This window comes from Macaca mulatta, chromosome 18, assembly GCF_049350105.2.
Source record: "Macaca mulatta isolate MMU2019108-1 chromosome 18, T2T-MMU8v2.0, whole genome shotgun sequence".
Classification (NCBI taxonomy): Eukaryota; Metazoa; Chordata; class Mammalia; order Primates; family Cercopithecidae; genus Macaca; species Macaca mulatta.
This window is the reverse complement of record NC_133423.1, coordinates 11,815,732-11,839,698: the sequence shown is the minus strand read 5'-3', so window position 1 is coordinate 11,839,698 and position 23,967 is coordinate 11,815,732. Positions and strand designations below refer to the sequence as shown.

The window sequence follows — 23,967 nt, the reverse complement described above, 5'->3', positions numbered from 1 at the left end:
GGAGGCCAGAGGGTTGGACAGGCCTGGACCTCACAGTCCCTTTGAGCTGTGATCAGGAGATTGAATGAACTCAAAGGACAGTGTCAGGATGAGAAGACTAATTGTTGTGTAATTTAATAGGAGATATTTTAGCATAAAAGTATCCAAAGTGGAAGTATGCCAAATGTATTCCTGAAATACTCTAAAAGATTTATAGTGAAAACAGTTGATATTTTAAAGCTGTGGAATTTTTATATGAAGAGGTGGTAGCTCTGGATTCAAATTTCCTCAGTTTCCAAACTGGGTTGACCCTTTCTAACTGTATGACTTGGCTGGATACATCAGAGCCTAAATCCTAGTTTCTTTATCATTAAAATGGGGATAATAATAGTACTGACTATTTCATTGATTAATATCAATATTATATAGAAATTGGAACTGCAACTTTGTTACACGAAATACAGAGCACTTTTGTAGATTTCATTTTTCCTATGCTTTTCGTGTTTTTTAAGTACATCATTTCTCTTTCAAAAGACAGAGGGAGAAACATACAAAAAAGTAAATGGTAAATTAGTATGTCAAGGTGACATACTAATGACTTGTATAACAAAAATGTATGCCTTGCCTATAGGATAGCTAGAGTTAACCAGTCTGCAGGCATTTTCCCTTTTAATAGTCACAAGAATTCAATGAGGCCCATGCTATTCTTGTCTCCTTCTATACTAAAGATATTTAGTGAAAGGCAGTTTATGTAATTGGTGCAAGATCATTGTCTAAAAAGTGGCAGAGTAAGACTCTACCCAATAGAGGCTGGAGTCCACTATCTGACACATTAAGTTCTCCTTTGGCAACAAATAATTTTGTTAGTAATATTATATATACTTTGTAGACCCTTAAGATTTTATTTGGTTATGTACTACATTCAAAAATATTTGCAGGAATCACGGTGGACTGATTGTATAAGCATTTTTACAACGCAAAAATCAGTACAAGAAACCAGAGTCAACAGCATTAAAGTATTTTCCCACATTATCAGTGGCCCTGTTCTACAACCACTGGCAAATACTTTCATAGTTGTCTGAGCTAAAATATGAAGAGTGCACACATTTGTATAGGGAAATGAAGACTTTAGTGCATGCATATGTGTGTTAACCACCCTCATCTCAAGCAAGTTTTCCTTGCCTGAGAAAACTTTTTAAAACAGGAAATACTCTTCAAGTTCAAGGACTGACTGATTAAGCCCAACTCATTTTTATTTAGTCAGATGTGAAAAAATACAGTTAATTGGTAGGCAAGATCTCAATGTACCAGAATCCAATTATAGAGTCTTCAAAACACTAGTGAAATAAAAGTTAATGAGACATTTAAAGACATTACAATTTTATGATACTGATTTATTTTGAAAACTAGCAAGGATAATTTTAAGTTTAATATGCTGAATTAAATTCTCTGTCTTCACTTTGGAATTTCAACCAAAAGAAATATCATTAAACAGTGAATAGTAAATATATATATGTATTTATGTTTGTGTGTGTGTGTGTATGTGTGTATATATGTGTGTGTATATATATACACTGTTTCTAATTAAGAGTTCCTTTTGTTCTTTTCTTTTTTATATTGGTGTTGGAGTTTGGTCAGTTGTATTCTTATTGCCCTCTGAATTATAATATATGAAGGGAACAAAATACTCCAAATCAGCAATAATTGAAACATGATTGGACATATACCAATGCTAACAAAAATAATTACAACCATGTGTCTATATTATTATAACAAGTATTATAATGAAGAGTGAAGTGGTTTGACATCTCTATGTAACACTTGTTAAAATGTTTTCTTCTCTACTATTAAAAGTTAATATTAATTAAGTTTAATATTATAAGATCTCTTAATAAGATAGCCTTAATATTCATCTTTTAAAATATTATGTAGTCTTTTTTCCCAATGATTAAAGGCTTATTTTGTAAGTTAGTTATAGTAATGAAACCCATTCAGTTGATTAAATAGATGGGTCATAAGGAGGCGATTTATGATCTGTAACTATATAAAAGCAAATGAAAAAAAGTGAGAGGATTAAATGTCATGCACATAAAATATTATATAAGATTATTTACACCAGAAAAGCATATCTGAGAATAAAAATGGGTAATTATTTACAGCCATGGAACTTTATTAATTTACAAATTAAGCTGCATGTTTTGAGCACTTTTTTAAAGCAAAAATTCTACTTACTATATTCTCAATATACCTATATTACAATGTTGAATAAAGAATTGGGTATATGTATTGTTACATATGGTATGCCTTTACAAATTAATGTGTGTTTGGTATTTATATGGAAAGTTGATTTTAATTTCTTTACGAAGCTTTGCATTGGGCTAAGACTCTGTGTCGTGTTATCTACGCTGTAAAGTTTCCTCATTTCTAAGTGGTAGTCACAACTTCATCAGTACTCCTTAGATCACCTTGACCATACCTACTAATCTAACACTGACTTGACACATACTGCATACTAAACAAAATTATTGAACAAATACATGTATTTGTTATAATGTAAATTATGTATCTTTAAAACTTAACTGTGCTTCTCTCACCCACCAGACTGTAAAACCTTTGACACACAAGAAACATGTGTTTTTCATAATATTTTATTTTTGATCTTATCACAGTATTAACCACAGTGAGAAATTAATTCATGTATATGTTAGATGTGCTTTTGCTTGAAAATAACAGAAAACTCAACCATCATAACTTAAATAAATATAGGTTATTCTGCTCAAATGGCAAAGAAATCAGAGGTATGCATTCTACGTTGTGATGCCATAATTCACACCTTAAATCAGGCTCTTCTCTTCATGGTTCACCATTTGGAATGTCATGAGAAGGCTGTTATACTCACCTTCTTCCAGAACTATGTCCTTATTCAAACACAAGGAAGGAAGAGGAACGAGAGTTCCTCATTGTGATGTTCTCGTATTTTTCTGGATGGGAAATCTCAGCACACTTCATCTCACATCCCAGCAGCCAGAGTCAGGCCATATGGCTGCCTTGAGACGAGTCAATAGTCAACAGATGAAGGGCATCATGGAAAATGTAGGCTATGATTTAACCTCTGGCGTTGAAATAGAGGCTTATTTGCCTATACATCAATAGGTTGTGCATTCTGCCTGAACAAATTGAGGCTTAGCAGGGATAAAGAAAACCATTAAGTAGTTAGTGGACAATAAATATTACAATTTGTATTTTGTAGTGGACAATGTTGCAATAGATATGACCTAAATAGGACTGGATTTGTCAAAATGAATTATTTATGTCATATGCTATCTTCAATTGCATCTTTATATTTTTATTTGTATTTTTTTGGCAAAATTGAATATGAGAATATTCTATTTCTTAGTGGACAGTTACAAGTGTTTAAATTCCTCTATATTTTTAGTTACATTGGAAAAATATGCAATATTGAAAAAGTGCAGCCGGGCGTGGTGGCTCACACCTGTAATCCTAGCACTTCAGGAGGCTGAGGTGGGTGGATCACGAGGTCAGGAGATCAAGAACATCCTGACCAACATGGTGAAACCCCATCTCTACTAAAATACAACAAAAATTAGCTGGGCCTGGTGGTGCGTGCCTGTAGTCCCAGCTACTCAGGAGGCTGAGGCAAGGGAATTGCTTGAACCCTGGAGGCAGAGGTTGTAGTGAGCCGAGATCATGCTACTGCATGATCAAGACTCTGTCTCCAAAAAAAAAAAAAAAAAAAAAAAGTGGCATTGTTTTTATCAAATTTCAAAAACAACAAAAATGTAGGTCTTATTCCTGTATTTACAAGGGAAATTTCAGCATGAAATTATGTCCTTTATCTTTTCTCAGGTCTCAAAGATGAATATGAATTTAGATTCCATTCATCGATTAATTGAAGAAACACAGATCTTCCAGATGCAGCAATCATCAATTAAGTCACGTGGTGACATGGTGACACCTGCCTCACCCCCCAGGGATACCTGCTTCCCACTTCATGGGCTACAATCTCATGCTGCTCACAATTTCTGTGCACACTCATGTAACACCAACAAATGGGATATTTGTGAAGAACTTCGCCTGCGGGAGCTTGAAGAAGTCAAGGCCAGAGCTGCTCAGATGGAAAAGACCATGCGGTGGTGGTCAGATTGCACTGCCAACTGGAGAGAAAAATGGAGTAAAGTTCGAGCTGAAAGGAACAGTGCCAGGGAGGAAGGAAGACAACTCAGAATAAAACTAGAGATGGCGATGAAAGAATTGAGTACACTGAAAAAGAAACCGAGTTTGCCACCTCAGAAGGAGGCATTAGAAGCTAAAGACACCCAGGATCTGAAGCTTCCCGGTTTCACAGAAGAAGCCTGTGAACATAGAGACCAATTTCAAGTGAGTTCACAAATGTATGAGTCCATCAGAGAGTGTTTGGTAAAAAGACAATTTTCTACAAAGGAGGACACAAATAATAAGGCAAGAAAAAAATCCAGAGACTATGTGAATATCTGAAGGTCATAGATAGTGATGGGGAGGAAGAAGGAAGTGACAAATCCAGTGGTGACTATACTAGTCTGCCAGCGCTATCATAAAAACGTACCATAATCACAGTGGTTTAAGCAACAGAAATTCATTTTCTTATAATTATAGAAGCTAGAAGTACAAGATCAAGGTGCTAGCAGGGTTGGTTTCTTCTGAGGCCTCTCTCCTTGGCTTATAGAAAGCCATTTTCTCCCTGTGTCTTCATATGGTCTTTTCTTTGTACACATGTCTGTGTCTTAAGTTCTTTGAAAGGTCACCTAATGAGCCTAATTTAACTAAATCACCTCCTTAAAGGCCCTGTCTCCACCAACAGTCACATTCTATGGTACTGGGGATTAGGACTTTAACAAATAAATTTTGAGGAAACACAAGTTCAGCCCATCCTAGTGGTTTTACTAATCTTTATAGAAAAAATTAACTCAGCATTTTTCATCTGAAAAGAAAATATTTGGAGACATTTCTTTCCATTTGCCTTAATTATGTCTAAATTGTAAACAATCCATACGTAGTTTGAATAGTTCTCAATGTTTGGGACTGAAGCCTCACGATTAACTACTTATAAAATGGGTACTGCAGGCAAATAGGGTACCTTAGGAAATGCTTTATATGGACCACTGATGGAATTTCTTGCTATACTTAGAATCTCAGTTTCTGAGAATTCTGTACAAAGCACATGGAACTTTAAAAAGTCTCTCAGTTTATACACTTATTCATCCATGAACCACCACCCTGTTTTTTCTTTTTCTTTTATTTTTACTTGGTAAATAATATTAACAACCCAAAGAACATACTTTGGGAACTCCTGTTACCTCTTATTATAGTTTCAGTTTATTTTGTTACCTCTTTCTACTTAATTCCTTCTCTAACACACATTAGTTAATATCCTGCACCTCTACCATTGCATTTAGTATTTTAAGCCATTCTATAATGTATATAATTTATGGTAGGTAAAACCTAGATTTAACTATAAATAAAAAAAATTAAGAAGATTGCAATACAATGATTACTTCTGCTTATTTGGTCTTCTACGTTTTCTTTTAAAAATGTTCAAAGCTGATAATCTGGGCTTTGTGTGTATCTTTTGGAAAATCACATATATTCTCAAAACTCAACTGTATTAATGTATGCGTTAGAAGAATGCAATGATGAGGATAAGGGAACATAGCTCACATCAAGTTCTCTAAATCCACAAAACGTTTTTATTATTACAAGTTACTAGCCTCTGCATTTGAGAAAATGAAGGATTCTCTTCACATGTATTATGATGGAAAATTCTCAATATTTTGGGATTTCTTCTGAAATATCTCCTTAACATTAATGTCAAGAACAAATCAAACATAATACTTATTTATTAAAAATGTATTTATTTGCAAAATATCCTTCCAGATATTCCTTCTGATGGTAGGAAAATAAATATTACCTGTGGAAGAAGCTTCAATCAGTTTTTTCCTTAAAATTTTGACCAGTATCTTTGCCAACTCTATACCCAACAAGAAAGATATGTATATGTATCCTCAAACAACACATCTTATTTTATTGTTTGTCAAAATATTATAGTATAGATGATTGCAATGATCATTCTTGAGAGAATTAAGGAATGATTCATACTGGGTAACCTGGCATTCACATACTACTTAAAAAATAAAATAAAAGTGAAGTATCATTGAGATTTTACTTGAACTTGACTATTCATTGAGATTTTATTTGAAATTGTCTTTCATTTTAAACTTATAAACCAGGGCAAATTTAAATTGTAGGCAAATACCAACAGCATGAGCCCTGTGAGGTTTTTGAGTTACGCTCTAAGAGTGTTGATGCAGTTGTTGCTCTAGTATTGATGCCCATGTTTATTAAAGTGCCCCATTAAATTCTATTTGAGATGTGGCTCATGAATTAAAAAAAGGGGAACTAAAATAAAGCGATAAGCAAGCTTTTTAAAATATTCAAGAGCTTCTTGAAAATTCTATCTTGTCTTTCAAAAATGTTAAAAAATAATTACTTTGAAACTGTAAGTGTCTTATGACAAAAGAAACTTGAAAGAGGAATTCATCAACTCATTAAAAATTATTTACAGCTGTTCAAGTTTGTGCATGATTATTTTTAGCGTGATTAGAAAAAGAGAACAAACAGAGTTAAAGCAGAACTTTTGAGAAATGTATTTTTTTTGTAAAGAGGTAGCACAAAGAAAAAAATAAGTTTGAAGAAGAATGCAAGTAAGTGTGGCCACACAACGCTTTTAGGGAATGATAATGAAATAAAAATATCAATTTGTTGTTGTATCATAACATGTATTTCTTTATGAAAATGTATTATCATCACGATTTTTCTCCAAGAGGTTTAAATTTTTTTTTTTTTTTTCAGGAAGAAGGTGTGGTTATTGATTCTCTAAAATTAAGTGAGGAAATGAAACCCAATCTAGATGGTGTTGACTTATTCAACAATGGTGGTTCTGGAAATGGTGAAATGAAAGCTGGGCTGAGACTGAAAGCAATAAATCTGCCTTTGGAAAATGAAGTAACTGAAATTTCAGCTTTGCAGGTGCATTTGGATGAATTCCAAAAAATCTTATGGAAGGAAAGAGAGTAAGTGCTAATTATTGTCTCCCTTAACCAAGTCTAACTTTCAAACCACTTAAAATTGTTAATACTGATAGATTGGTCATTTGATAATGTATTTTATCCATGTTTAGTCATTAAGTTTTAGGATTTAAAGAAATTAGTTTGACAGATATTCATATTTTGAATTTTAAAAAGTAGTATATAACTTGTTAGTGTTTTTCATTCTTTTAAGTTGACTTTTATCATGACTATGTTTTTATCATCTCTGGTAGATTCACTTTAATTGTATCTGAATTCTTAATGTACAAGGTTAAAATATCCAGTGTGTTATTTAATTGTTACAGCATCTTGGACTTGGTAAATAAAAAATGAATAAATATGTTAATACTAATAGCAGAAAAATCACAATTTTGTGAGATATTGATTACAGAAAAAGTTGTCTGATACATGTACCACTAAGGGCATCAGGCTTGTGATTAATTGGCCTGGATCTTCATCTTTGTTCTGATGTATTCCAACTATGTGATGTCGGCTGTTGCCCCTTTGTGAAAATAGCTGTAGTGCTGTTATGTTCCAGTTATCTATTGTCTTGAAACAAACTTTTCCAAACAATTATCATTAAAACATATCAACAGCAACCACCATGTCTTCTGTTCAAGAATCTTGAGCATGCCTTGGCGTGGACATCGAATCTCTCACTTGTGCCTTCAGTTGCAATGGCTCAAAGGCTGGCCATGCCTGGAAGGCTGGGGGCTGCAGCCTCTCTCACTCATACGTCTGGCCTCAGTTCTCATCTAGGCCTCAGTTGGGACACCTGCACTGGGGCTATTTAAAGGGGTGCTTGGCTTCCTCACAACACTAGGGCTAGGCTGCAAGTGAACATCTTAAGAACACAGAGAGAAGAACGCCATTTGAATGACTCTGCCTCAAAAGTCACGTAGCATCACTTCAGACCCAGTATCGGTGGTGGGAATCTCAAAGGCTGACTCAGATCAAAGAGAGAGAAGCACTTTCAACGGAAGGAGTGTCAAAACAATTGTATAATAAGGGCGTGTGGGATGCAGTCATTGTGGCAACGGTCTTTGCAAAATACAGTCTGTCATAGCCTTTCTCAGTGAATTCTCATAAAGATCAAGAACAAATAACATCTGGGAAAGATGATAGTAATATGAAATATTCAATATGGATTTTTGTTTCTTTGCAATCAGTTTACAATTTTATTAGCACAATGTGGAATATCTAATATATAAATGTGGTTCCAAAATCTAAAAATAATTACTTTTATCTCTTAGTTATAAAAGCCTTAATGGGCAGAACCAGAAAAGCGAGAAGGATATGTATGCATATATACACACAATGTATTATATAAGCATATGTTATATAACAGTTTTAATTTTCCTGGTTTGAATGGACTGAAATCAGGATAAATATGCATACTAGCCATTCACAGATACAGTAAGTTCTTTACCACTTATTTTCTGCCAGAAGTTTCTCATTAGTTCCTCTGAAATTTACTAGTGCCACCGATTTCCTTTTTCAGACTCTTCATCTGTATTACACTAGATTAATAGATTGTGATCATGCAAGCATTTATGTACAGAATAAATACTTATTACCCTATCAAGTGTAAATTCCTAGTAGAGGCAATCAACATCAGTAGAAAAAAGAATAAAATTGAATTTAATTTTTAGGCTTGTACATATACTGACAATTTTATCTAGACCTATACATTTCAGTCACATTCTAATTTCTGTGCTTTTACTTCTTGAAGGATTTAACTTTTGGTAATTATAGACTTCTCTCCAGCACTCGTACGATATTACTTCCCTGATGCAGTCTAATGGGAGAAGTGCAGAGCTGTGTTTTTCTAGATGTAAACTTTCCTATTCTAAAGTGTCAGTTTTAAAAACATGCATGTTCTGTCTTAACACGCTTATCCATGTACATATACACAACATGTACTTTTTACTTTCTTGGAATACATGAACAATTCTCAGAGTAAGTACATTCTCCAGTTCTCAGTGACTTCAGTCTATAATCCATAGACAGGTCAAAGAATAAGAGAGAAAAGGAGGCTTTCCATGGCCTTGTCTTCCTACTCTCCTCTTTTAAGAAACAATCCCACGGACTTGATGAGTCATGGTTCCTGTGTCCATGAATCAACATTTGCATGCAATCCGCATGAGGCAATCACAGTCTTTTTTGCTGTCGCAAGAGAACATTTTCCAAGAATATAGGATATGCTATTACTTATAAATCCATCTAATCTTTTAAATTCTTCTTCCTGGAATATCAGTGAGTGGGTGGCTTGAATTGAGATGTGAATGTATTTTTTGCTGCATTCCCATCTAGTGGGAAAATTCTCTTCTTAACTAGTGCACAGAAATCAGCTCAGAAAACTCAGGGACTCATTTTTTCCATTGTCCTTGACTAGAACCTCTTCATCAAATAGAAGAAACTTTATTGTTTTATTTGCACTCTGAGTACTGTTCAGTTTTATGAATAATTCTCCAGCATTAAAAGTTTCTCATATACTGAGAATTTATATATTTCTGATGACTTTCATAAAGACTTCCCAGGTAGAAAATTTAGAGGAAGGCCAGGAAAGCTGATCCTCTTAGAGAGCTATGTGTACCTAAAAATTTAGGAAGCTGAGGTTGGCAATACCAAATCTCAAGTAACAGAGACTGAGATAAAATATTTTGAACTGTTCTAACATTCAGAATCAGTTTTGAAATTTCACTGCAGAGACCTCCTTTATCACTTATAAAATGTTTGTTCTGTGTCCTTTAAGCTGAGCTTCAGTCCTCCTTTTCCATTTCATCTTTTTATTTTTATTTTCTTTTTGAGACAGTCTCACTCTGTTGCCCAGGCTAGAGTGCAGTGGTGCAATCTCGGTTCACTGCAACCTCAGCCTCCTGGGCTCAAGCCATCCTCCCACCTCAGCCTCCCAAGTAGCTGGAATTACAGCCTGTGCCACCACGCCTGGCTAATTTTTTTTTTTTTTTTTGTATTTTTAGTAGAGACAGGGTTTTGCCATATTGCCCAGGCTGGTCTGGAACCCCTGGCCTCAAGTGATCTACCCTCCTTGGCTTCCCAAAGCGCTGGGTTTACAGGTGTGAGCCACTGTGCCCAGCCCATTTTATCTTCTTAATTTATTTTATATATAAGAAAAGTAGTATGCTTCAATTATTTTGTTTTGCTTCATTAAATGTTCAACTTTTTTTCATAATGAGATTTAAAATCGAGGTGAGAAGTTTCAGCAAATTAAAAATGCTTCAAAGGTTATTATTTTTGGTCTGTGTATGAAACGGACAGATTTCTACTTTACATATATATATATAAAGCATATATATATATTCCTCAATTAATGAATACATTGACATGCAAATCTAGTTAATACTGTTTATTGTAAAATTTGTAAGTATTAGAAAGTCAAGCTTATTTTGTTTCTTTATTGTCACTCATGGAATATTCAATAAATCTTTACCATCTTTTGACTCTCCAGTGTCTATTTTGTGTTTCGGCAATTTGCTACCAAATGAAACAGAGTCTACACCTGTGCATAGATTATAAAAATACCAGTAAGTCTCTACCACGGTTTCCTTTGTAATGAGGGTACAGACACTTGACTTAGGAATAGTGTATCAGAGGTGGCCGCCTAGAGTTTTAAGCCAAGCCAGTACCCCAAGGCAGTAGACAGCATCTAGAATCCATGCCTGAGGGGGAAGCAGCAGCAGTAAAGAAACTCGTTTCCAGAGGCAGCGGTGGCCTCTGGTGCCTAGTGACACCACCCACTGTCCCATATTGGTGATCTTGAGGTCCCGCTGTGATGTCTGTACCTTAATGGTGGCCGAAATAGTGTGCTTACAGGAAGATTTCGATGGCTTTCTCATCAGTGTTCCTGGCTGCATGTATTCCCCAGAAATTTTTTGAGCTACAATATCCTTTTCCACTCAAATTAGCTAATTTGAATATGTTTGCTTGCCAGACCATAATACCAGGACAGTGTACAGGCAACAGACAGAGGAGGTTACAGGCAGTGGGGTCTTCATGGGACCAGTTTTGTGGCATGAGAGTGGGTCTTCGTCCCTGTCTGCTTCATCTGCAAACCTTGTTCTATGATTCTCCTGGAGATCGGAGCTTAACAATATTCTTTAAATACTTATCTTTTCTAATTAAATTAATTGTATATGGCTTGGCTGTTTGCAACAGCCGAGTGCTAACACTCAGTGCTGAAAGATGTAATTATGAATAGTAGGACGTGCAATTGCAAAATGACATATATGTTGTTTAAAGTATATTTGGAAAAACTTGTTAACAGTTTAATACTATCTCTAAATTTTGAACTGTTATAAAAATGAATATCTGCGTGTTATTACAAGATAATCATTTGATTTGGTAAGAACATTTTTATATTAATACACCCTTTCAGAAAATAACGATTCAATTTTTTCCAGTGAAATTTCCCACAGTTCAACAATGATTAATATTTATACCTAGATATTAATTTTTAGGACTTTTCATCCCTGAGAAATATTTGAGTAATATTATTGTCTAGAAATTTAAATTTTATTTCCAATTATTGTGGAATTGTGACAGTAAACAAAGCATCAAAAAATGCATGGAAATATAATCACAACTTTTCATAAAAATAATTTTGGTTCATATTTTATATTTAGATTCTACAAACTTTATATATTTTAGCAATATGATTTTTTTAAAGTTTATATCATCATATTAAAGATACTACATTTTTGCTAAGCTTTGCCTTTTTAATTTCATTCTCATGAAGAATGTGTACATAAAATATGCAACATTTTAGAGTAAATATTAAGTGTTTGCCTTCTTGTAGCTCAAATGCTCTGACAATAATATACATCTCAATTATAAATTTAACTATATTATTCATCAACTTTGAAAATCTCTCTGAAACACAGAATAAAATGATTAGGCTAGAAAATTAAGGACTTATAGAGTGCCCTCTGCTGCATAAATTTAGACACGCAATGTCCTTAATGCTGGCACAGAGACACAAAAGTTTATGATGGGGCTATCTAAATACTAAAACAATTTAAGTATCCCATTGTCATTAAATAATTTTTTATGAATTCCTTTTTTTCTCACTCCCCTAACCAAATTGTAACCTTTTTCATAATAAAAATGCATAATTTTCCTTTAGGAAACAAATACATATCAGATATTTTCTTTATGATGTACACTTGAGGTAAATATTACTTTCTTCGAAAATTTTTGAATTTATTTTGAGTTTCTAAATTATCATTTGATTCATTAAAGTATAACATCAAAAGCAGACATTTGATTTCACAACATGTATGATTTTAACTCTAGGTAATTTTCAAGTATGTTTCCATTATTCTATTATAAATAAAATAATTCTCAAAATTAATTTTAAGGAGAAACATAAATATATGCTTCATTACACAAATACAGTTAATTAAAATCTTTTATAAAATTATTTTATTAATTTAACATATGCCATTTGCTTTTCAAGTTTTTCAGTTACCGACAAGACATTCCCACGTCCTACTCAAGAAAATCTAAAAAATTAAAATTATAAATATGGTGATTCTTATCTTAAACATTCCAATGAAGTTACAAACTTAGTACAATTTTATTATAATTTTCAATATAAATTCACAGGTCTAAGTCAATATTCAATATCTTTTAAATATTCTAATTTATCACCCAAAACTTAAAATGCACTCAAATGTTAGATATGCAATATAGTTCATCTTACAATGATTTGTACACATAATTTCTAAATCTTACACAAAATACTAATACTGATTTGTTTATTATTTCTATATTTAATTCTTTTCCTCTCGTCATCTCAAACACAACTACTGAAACACAAATTATATCATAATAAGCAACTTGGGTGTCCTCAGCTGGCTAGGTCTACTTTTCTATCTGAAATTGTGACTGCTGTGGTTAATCTGGATTATAAACATTCATATTCAGTGTTCGTAAGACCTAAACTTTCAAGTTGAATCTTTTTGTTTGTTAATTTTGTTTAATATATTTGCTATGTTAATAAGGGATTCCGGATCAGAGTACTGTAAGTGGTGCTTTGCACCATTTTTTTTTTTGCAACCTGTCTCTTTTGAGGTTAAGCTAAGCTCTAACTAATTCTTTTATATCCTCTTTCAATTTTATGGCTTGATTTATGTAAATGTAATTATATAACTTTTTAATAGACTGCTTCTCCATTTGATTGGAGTAAACTAATGTATTTACAGTCTGACACTACTTTGAATTATCATAGTATTGTTACCAAGAAGAATCATATTTCTTATTAATATGTAAATGACATTCAATTTTGATTCTGCCTGCATCTTCTAGCTCTGTGAATATGTTCCTAAGATCTTTCTAGTCACATTTAATATCACTGAAATAGAGCTGTATATTAGTTAATTATGAATACAATAACTATGTGACTAACAATCACAAAATCTCAGTGTCATATAACAATCAAAGTGTATTTACCTGGTGCTCAAACATACAAGTTCTTTTCAAACTTTTGTTTCTGTCATCTCTGCTAATATCTCATTGTCAAATCCTAGAATTGAGGAATGAGGAAAACAACTCTGTCCGTGGAAATGGAGGAAAATCAATGAGTATTTATTTATTTATTTATTTATTTTGAGACAGAGTCTCGCTCTGTAGCCCAGGCGGGAGTGCAGGGGCCGGATCTCCGCTCACTGCAAGCTCCGCCTCCCGGGTTCCCGCCATTCTCCTGCCTCAGCCTCCCGAGTAGCCTGGACCACCGGCGCCACCATCACGCCCGGCTAATTTTTTGTACAGACGGGGTTTCACCGTGTTCGCCAGGATGGTCTCGATCTCCTGACCTCGTGATCCGCCCTCCTCGGCCTCCCAAAGTGCTGGGATTATCGGCGTGAGCCACCGTTCCCGGCCTAAAGGACTAAATTTTAATCCTAGTTCTGTTGCTAGTTCTACAAATAGAGAAATTAATTTCAGTTATTTAGAATAATTTAAATAAGGATCCCAGTGAAATTTCTTTTTTACAACCAAATTTGAAATACTTAAAATTATTTTTAGATCCCCAATAAATGACTATTTTTTAAGATTGTTAGGTGGCCTGTTGGAATTCTGTGTCATTTCAAATGATTTTTTTCATTCACATACAGCCACAATATGAAGATGGATAGAATACCATGTTAAAATTAGAAACATGTATATCCTCCTATGTAAGAAAATATTATGAGTGAGAGGAATTGAGAGGCATGCATGAAATACATGGAAGAAATCAAGCAGAATGTTAATACTGGCAAAGCCAAATTAAATATACGTAATCTACTGTAAAGTTCATTGTCAGAATAATAAACTAAAAACGTTTTATTCAATATTTATAATTTTTTAATAAGTTGCAAAATGTTTTCTCTCATTATGATCAGATACAAATATCAAAAATTAGGAAAATGGCTATAAAATTGAATGCATCCTTGAAATTATTTTACAATTGAAGCTGACTTTTTTTCTTTTAATTTTAAAATTATTTAGAATGCGCACAGCTTTGGAAAAAGAAAGAGAGAGGCTGGAGTCGGCTTTGTCTCTATGGAAGTGGAAGTATGAAGAACTGAAAGAATCAAAGCCAGAACATGTGAAAGAGGTATGAGGGAATATGATGTAAAGGAAGAAATGAAGCCTAGCTTTTTCTCTCTTTGGATATGTAAACAAGTGGGCAGAAAGGCACAACAGACCAGAGGAAGGGAGGTTAAATACTGGAATTTCCTCTACAAGAGCAATATTTGAAATCACTTGTCAATAGTGAGCTTAGTCAAATTCAGACAATATATATGACATCTTGTTTGTATTTATACATTTGTGGCAGTTTTATATTGGTAATTATTTATTTTCAAAAATCTCATTGCATAAATTTATGATATAAAAATGATATTTTGATATACATAGTGGTAGTTAAATGGTTAATGATTAGCTACATGACACAATTAATTATCCATTCTAGGCACATTAGAGCAGATGGTTAAAGATATCCTCTGATAGCACACCATCTATCATAAGTGACTTTATCTTATTCTTTCATGAAGCAGTCTGATAATATCAATTTATCTCAGGCGTATTGAGGTTCTTTTCATATCAACATTGTAGTTATTTGGGATCAGCCACTTGCCAGAATACTTTTCTTTTGCATTTCCATCAATAAAATGCCATCATGAACCTTTCCCATTTTGATGATTTATTATCGTTTATTATTTAATATTAATTGTACATGTTATGTGTACTAAAGCATGGTATTACATAAGTGTGTGGGAAAGAATAATGAGTAAAGAAAAGAAAAATAATGGGCAAAATATGACTATTTTCACATGAGTTAACATTTAGTGGGTGTGTGTGCAGTATAAATATATATACACACGTATACATGTATGCACAAACATATACATGGATATATGGATCCATAGTATTTACATGCACAGGAACCTCTCTCTGGGTATGACATTCAAAATGCATTGATGTATACTGGAAAAATAGTTCATGACACAAGAACACATTATGTTTAGAATATGTGTTTATGTGCTCTATAATATAATGGGTTCTAATTTTGACTGAAAAAATTAATATTTAAGATGCAATTAGTGGAAAATTTGTTAAAAAAAGAATGCATTTACTACCTCTTGCCACTAGTGTGCAGTACAGACTTGATAATCTTAGTTTCGTAAGCCTTTATTTGAGTAACATTTATGTAGCAAATATACTGAAGAAGTCAAGTTTTTGAGTTGGTTTAAAAAGCAATACGTATATTTGAAAATGTTTCATGTTTTCTGTTCAGACATGATTTTTGGTAGCAAAGTAAGTGAGAGAAAAAATAAAAGTATGATGTTATACAGTGTAAGGTAGATCTGTATTTGATGACCATTCAAAAGTATTTATTAATACATATGTGATACTTTTGATAGATAAAATGCTGACAGGGTTTCAGAACAGGAGAAACCTCAAAATTGTGAAACATTTGTCTTTTGAGTGCATATGTCAGTTAAATGAACCACAAAGTTGAATAATGAACTCAATGAATGTAAAATTTTGTAGACATTGAAAATTTATAAATATAAAGATCAAACACTGTTTGAATTATTTATATGGAAAAATTTTTTAAATATGTCTTTTCATTCCTAACAAACATTTCTGATGTTCTTAGGTTTTTTTTTTTTTTTGGAGAAATGTGTTGTATACACATGTTTAAATTGTTTTTGTAAAATAAGGTTAAATTTTAAAAAATGTTTAAAAACTAAACAAACAAGACTACTTAGAAGGAGTTTATTTATATATTCCTTGTTTAATCATTTCTTATAATGGGTTATAATAGACAATAATTTTAGGCTACATTTAGAAATAGTATTGTAGCACAAGTATAAGCGTAAAATATTCAAAGTCTCTATACAGTTGATTGACAATCAGAAGGTGTGTCATGATTCGTTCTTTAAAATTTCATGTAAATTATTCTTTCTTACTCCCTTTTTCCTCAAAGATTCTGATAATGACCTTTGCATTTATCATAGCTCATCATCTCTATGAATATTTGAATACAAGTGTAATTTCTGTTGTAGATGCCAAAAATGTTAAAAGCAAATACATGCCTGTCTAAGAACTGGTGATGGAAAGATTAGCAATTGTTAAAGTTGGAAACAGATGTGCTTAATAGACCTAGATTTGTAAAAATGCATTTGAAAGTCTGGTATGCTTTTAGAGGGAAATCATTCTTCAATTATTGACATATAGAGAAGAGAAAAGATAAGAATTTAATTGCAAAATCTAAGTGTTTAAAATACAACCAAAATAATGTATAGTAGAGGTAATTATATCCAAAATGCTGTTTCCATGCTGAATTTAATACTTATTCAGCTTTTCCTTTGCAAGTCTGTCTATATTGATTCAGAATTAGATTATGAATTCTGAGTGTGTGAAAAGGATCATTTATATGAAATTTCATGGTCTAGAGGATCAAACATTCATGTAAGTAACATTGAATACTCATAATTCTGGTTCCTCATTTTAACAATCAGTGACTCCGATTCTTTCCATAATGGAAGAGATTCTCTGCCATATGTGAGAATACTTGCTAACATTTAAAAATTAGTCTCAAGGTAACAAAAGTTTAAAAAGTAACTTTTAATTCTCTTTGAAAATTGTGAGCATTTGCTTGGGATGTTCTAATATATTTTCTTAATAAGTCATCTTTTTGTGATCATAATGTGCCTAGCAGCTTATAATTTATAATATTCCCTCAAAAATATGTACGAATACTTATAGAGACACAGGCATTGTTGGGCCCCTTTATGTCTTACATTGAAGCCTTATTTTAAACACCTCAAAATACCTTTCTGATTTGGGAGAAAACAGAAAATTAGAATTACTAAATTGTATGTAGCTAAAATTCTACACTCACACCTTACCTTTTTAAAACATGTGGCATATGGGAGCTATTCTGCATACATCAAGGCAGGGTCGTTGAAGACAGTTATTAGAAATAGGTGTATGGTGGAATATTAGTGCACTTCTGAGCTCAGTGCTAATTTTGAAACATTGACTCTTATTGCTATTCCTGTGGCTTAAATAAATTATTCCACTGAAGTGGCTATACAAATTAATGTATCTTATCAATTCTGCCTCCAAACTGTATCTCACATCATTCTTTCCATCCCTGCTACTTCTCCAGACAGGGCCATTATCATCTCCTTGTTTTTTCCTTCCAGGTCTATTTACTAACACTGTTGACCTATTTAAATTCATTTTACACCCACTAAGCAGCATGATATTTCTAAGAAATTACATCGGATTGTATTAGCCCATTGTTGGAAACACTTCAGTGAATTATCTATTACTTAGTAGATAGCTGCCTTCCAAGTAATTCAGCAGTCTAAGGAAGTTCACATTCACCTGCCGAAACCATCACAGGCTGATGGTTCAGTGGATGCCCACTGACACCACTCTTTCCTACCCTAACTGCTGTAACAAGCAATACACTAAATCCCAGTAACACCCAATAGGTGATTACTGTTGACTCACATACAGCCCTATCTGTGTTTGGAGGGCAGCTTTCTCCATCTATCCAGTGACTCTGCTGTCCTTCAGGTTCTCAGAGGTTCACTCAGTTGGACACTAGTCCATCTGATCAGAGATTAGAAAAAAGAGAGAAGGGAAGATTATGCAAGGATAATTTATATGGGCCAGGCTTGAGAGTAGCATGCATTATTTCCACTTATAATTCACAGATGAGTACTCATTTGTATAGCAATACCTCATTGCAAGGCATGTTAAGCAATGCGTTTAAATTGTATACCCCAAAAGAAAAAGAAAATGGATTTGGTAAGCATCTAACTAGTTTCTGCAGCAAGAGTCAATACGTTACATGGTATAGTCATACTTACTAATGTCATATCTTATTAATAAATGCATTAATTAAGATACGCTTTCATTAGTGTGGATAAATACATTTTGAGGACTTTGGCTTATATTTAAGGGAGAGTGGGCCTTCTAATCCAAATCTCTCATATTGAGAGTTTGGCTTACCTCTGGAGAGCTGGGAAGTGGAAGGCTTTTGTTTCTCCCCCCAAGGAACTTGCCCTATGTCCTTGAGAAAGACTGAAGAGTGAGTGCTTCTCAAGGTATATATTTCCCAAAGAAATGGGGAGAGAGGAAGGATAAGAGCTACCTGTGATGAGTTTCCTCTTTTAAACTCACCAACCAGCCAATTCCCTCTTCCTTCTGGGTGGTTGGAGGGAAAGATACTTGGTTGGAGTCTGAAGAGTGTTGTGAGGACAGCTGGCCATCCACAGGGATGGGTGTTTTGAGTGGAGAAGGTTTTCTCCTTGTACCATTCATCATGGCCTACATGGCTTCATTTCTGCAACACCTCTTTTGTCCTTTCTTTGTCATTTCCCCCTGCCCATGCTTACCTCTTGCTACCCTGGCTTTTACTCATCTAATCAAAGGAACCAAACTTCTTCCTGCTCAATGGCTGGGTCCATGCTGTTTTCCTTGTTGAAAATATCACACACCTCACACCTCTTTCCCCTCCTATGCCAGCCACACCTTGTGATTAACCTCAGTTTGTACATCACTTCATTAAAAAAAAGTCTCTGTCCAAAGTATGTTTCCTTTCCTATTTTTTTTTCAAAGCAACAAGTAATATTTTAAAAGACTTTATCAAACTGTGTGGTTATTTTTATATTTGTTTACTGTTGCCTTCCCCATTGAACTGTCAGCTTCATGAGGATATAGATCATGTCTGCTTATTCACCTCTCCATACTCAATGACGAATAAATGTGCTTAATATTTGTGATGAATAGTAAATGAATGAAGTACTGTACTAATACTTTTCTTAATAGCTATAAATGCTTACATTTCTAAACAGAGGCTATGGGATAGTGTAAGGTGAGTAGTTGACTTCCTGGACTTGTCTTTTATTAGTAAATGAGTCCACTGCCCTCCATCCCTAAGGATTTTAGATTTTCCAGGGTACTGAAATGAAGTCTTATCCATCATGAAAATCTGTTCAGCTTGTTCTCTGCATGACATAAATTAGCTTATCAGGCCAAAGAGTGAGGCAGATAAAACACCATGGTAGAATTCTGCAAATGAATATAAAAATGAAGCATGTGGGATACCACTTTACTGATATAAGTACCTTCAAGACCTTTTAAACAAACGTAATTAAGAATAATATAATCACTGAATTACATAAGTCGGAATTAGTTAAACTACTAGGGGATAATTTATAGGCATTGTCAAGGTAACTCTCAGAACACTGAGATGACTTACTTAACTCTAAGTCTATTATAAAGATTATGAAATAAATTTAGGCTTTTCAGAATCTACTTGTAGTAACATCAAATGATGAAGAAAAAAGAGAGGTTAAGTTAAGCAATATCATTTTAAAATTTAAAACACAATGAAAAGGAAACAACTCATATTTAATTAGTCTAGACAGTTAATAGGTTGAGGATAATGATAAAAGTAGACTAAAAATATATAAAGAATGAGGTCTCTAAGTGAGTTACACAGGTAATTACCTCACACAATGGCAATGTTTTATACCGTGGGGAGCATTTGGTCTATGGAATATCTTTATTTTATATTTCAGATGATGGGATAGTTTCCAGAGACTAATGTTCATAAATCCAAAGCTTCTGTTTTATTTTCTCTTAACAGAAGTCTTTACAGACACATTCACTTAAGACAATTCCATAAAGATCCTCCTCTTATTAAATGGCATTAGTCATTTTACCTAGAAGACCAGTTTTCGTGTTGAAAGGGAGATCGGACCAGGTCTCCTGCCTTCTTTTCTTCTCCCGGGAGGTATGGCCACTTCCCTCTCCCCCACCATGCACGGACATCAGAGGTATTGATTGTACACAAGGGAATGAAAAATCAGACTGAAAACAAAGGTATATTCTCCCATTAAAAAAAAAATCCTTTCTCTGTTATAAATATATGTGAAATGATAAATTTAAAATTTTCCATTCTTTTCATATACATTATATGTCAATTTTTACTGTAAAAACATCCCCTTTTATTTTATTTATTTGTTTGCCTGCTTTTTTCATGAGACAGATTCTCGTTATATTACCCAGGCTGGATTGCAGTGGCATAATCATAGCTCGCTGTAACCTAGGACTCCTGGGCTCAAGCAAACCTCCTGCTTTGGCCTTCCACAGTGCTGGGATTACAGGTGTGAGTCACAGTGCCTGGCCTTTTTTCTCAAGTATATAATTTAAGCGCAAGGAATCTAAGGTCAGGATTTGATAATTTGTTAGAGTTTGGCGTGTTTATATACAGTGAGATAAAATTGATTATATGGGGAATATGGTTGAAAAATGGAGAGTATTCTTTTTCCTTGTTAGAACATCGGAATTAAATATGGTATAAATTATGATGCACTTCTATATTTCTGCCAGTTTTAACTATCTTAAGTTAAAGGGTAGTTTATTATGGTTAATGGATGTTAACATTAGTATTTCATAACCACACAAATTCTTTGAAGAATAATAATCAACTTCCAAAAGATATGTGTACAAACTCACCAATAAAAATTACAAATATTTTGTATAAGACACATGAAATCTGAAATTTTAAAAATTCTATGTGTATAGTTCACTAGTGTATCCTGAATAATAATATTTAGGCACTAAATGGCATAAACACAGTCATGAAAATGAGCCATGCATCAATGAACGGAGAAATTTTGATTCCTTTGGATGAGACAAGATAATGGTAAAAACATTCAGGGAATTGAAATAAAACAAAACAAACAGCAACCCAAAACAGGAAAGAAAAAAAAAGACACAAAAAAATCCCATGAAGCCACCACCTTTTTGATCGAATGTGGGCTACTGGAATATTAACATTCATATCAAATCAACATTCCAGCCAACAGATTTTCTTAAGATGCAAGTATCATGTTTCTGGTTTTCAGCCACTTCTTAGTTAATCATTATATCTTGCTGAGCTAAATTCTTGCTTTAGAAAAGTTCGTGGACTACTGGTCACCCTCCAGAGAACAGCACTTGAATGAGGCAGCACCAGGATTGTATCCAGGATAGCAGGTCAAAGTATCACAAGTGCTACTTGTGAAATGAACTTGGTTTAGCTGCTCTAATGAGAAGGGACTATGGACTTGGAGAAGACTCACAGCACCACCATCACCTCTCCCGGGTTGTGAGTGTCCTAATTAGTAGCTATAGATTTAATGAGAGTTAAGAAATCATAAGGCAGTTTTAGCTATTATTTTTCCAGAGATCATCTGGGAGATTTGAAGACATACAATGTCATCCTTGAACTGAAGGTATTCTTTGAAATGCATTTTAGATTGTGTAATTGTCACATGAGGCAATACTTCTTTGTAATGTAGTTCTGAAGTTATGATCAAAGCTAGAGGAAGATATAATTCTTTATCTATATTAACACATCTAATGTGTACAAAATGAAGTTCTCATGGAATCTCATAAGGTTTCTCACATGGATAATCTGAATGTTATTTAAAACAGTTAAAAATTCTTTAATGCAGTTGTACTGAATTAACAGAATCCATTAGATTCAACTGAGAAGTTCTTTGTTGTTTTAAATACATTTTTGGGGATTTTTTTTCTAACTGATTAGAGATGCTTCTCTGATTTCTTTGCTTTGGAGAAGCTAATTATTTTTACATATACATTGAGACCCGCTGCTTTGAGATATCAGATTGCAAAGCTAGAGGATATTATGGAGATCCCAAAGACCAACTATGACTGTTAATTTTATGTGACAACTTGACTAGGCCATGTGATTGACATTTGAATCCATAGGTTGAGTAAAGTTGATTGCCCTCCCCAGGGCAAGTGGCACCCATCCAATCAGTCAAAGGTCCAAACAGAACAGAGCCTGAGCCTCCATATGTAAGAGGAAACTCCTCCTGCCTGATTGCCTTTGAGCTTGGACATTGTTTATTTGTTTATTTTTTTCTGACTTCAGATTGTAATTACACCATCAACTCTCCTGAGTCCCCAGTTTGCCAGTTGCAGATCTTAGATCTGTGTGTACTTATAATCTCTTAACATACAATTACAGATATAATATCTCTAAATATATATAAATGTGTTTATATGTCCATACATGAACACACGCACACACACACACACATGCACGCACACACACATCCTATTGGCTCTATTTCTCTGCAGAAGCTTGACTCATGCAACAATCTTACTGAAAGAGCCACAACTTGACCTAAGTGTACTTGCTGCAATGCCAGCTTCTTCCCACTCATTTTTTTCTTCTTTGACTAGGTTTATTATTGGCAGTGAAAGAGCTATGTGTGCTTCTAGTTTGTAATTTCAAATTTGAAATGAAATAGTCATCCCTTGGTATCTGTGGGGGATTGTTTCCAGGATCTTCTGCAGATACGAAAATCCATAGATGTTCAAGTCCCTTACATAAAATGGCATAGTATTTTCATATGACCTATGCACAGCCTCTCATATACTTACATTGTATCTAGATTACTTATAATTCTTAATACACCATTTTCTAGGTTACTTATAATTCCTACACAACATTTCATGCATGTGGAGTCAACATAGCATTCTGGCACCTGGCAAATTCAAGTTTTGCTTTTCAGAACTCTATAGAATTTTTTTTTCTGAATATTTCGGATATTAGATAGATTGAATCCATGGATGCAAAACTCATGGATATGGAAGTATATACTTTATTTAACTTACTATTTATATTGATTACTAGTTTGACTTAAAATAATTTTTATATGTATTGTTGAAAAGATATTGTGCTAGCATAACAATACTTGATATTTGGTTGATTTATTTTTAATTTTGTTTTTGAACGAAACCATTTTTGGTTTTACAAAGGAGAAGAGGTGCAATTCCTCCTTGGTAGGTTCACAGTGAAACTAAAACAGTTTGAGTTTCAGGTCCCCTTTCTTATCCAGACCTCTAGTATGACTATGACAGAAGTCCTAGCAGGATGTACATATGATCACATGTGTTTTTGTGCAATTTTCATAAGATAACTGAGACACACATGTTAATATCTGTGTCTGTTTCCACTCTGACTTCTCACCCAATATTCTTGCTTTCTTCTCTGATTGACATCAATGAGCTGCGGAAATATTTGTGATCTTTCCAAGTTGATGTTGAGTTGAGACTACATACAGTTTGTAGATAGTGAAATGTATTTTTTATTTGTTTCTGATATATATTTAGTCAATATTAAAGTTCTCCCATTTCTAAAATGTACTTGATAATGCACCATACTTTTAAATGAAAATTACATAAAATATACCTTTTAAAGAATACCTACATTTGGGGGATAGAAACTTCAAAGAGT

At 33.6% G+C, this 23,967-nt stretch overlaps 1 protein-coding gene across 11 annotated transcripts in view; it reads left to right on the top strand.

The window, feature by feature from the left end:
* CCDC102B (coiled-coil domain containing 102B) overlaps positions 1-23,967 on the top strand; it is a 374,522-nt gene that overhangs the window by 112,163 nt on the left and 238,392 nt on the right. For 10 of the 11 annotated variants that reach the window (XM_015122187.3, XM_077975029.1, XM_015122188.3 and 7 more), the window contains exons 2-4: positions 3,847-4,458; positions 6,886-7,106; positions 14,628-14,736. In XM_015122187.3, the coding sequence (XP_014977673.3) occupies positions 3,856-4,458; positions 6,886-7,106; positions 14,628-14,736 (933 nt within the window). In that variant the 5' untranslated portion in view covers positions 3,847-3,855. The remainder of the gene's footprint in view (positions 1-3,846; positions 4,459-6,885; positions 7,107-14,627; positions 14,737-23,967) is intronic. The other variant, XM_077975028.1, reaches the window with a different exon arrangement.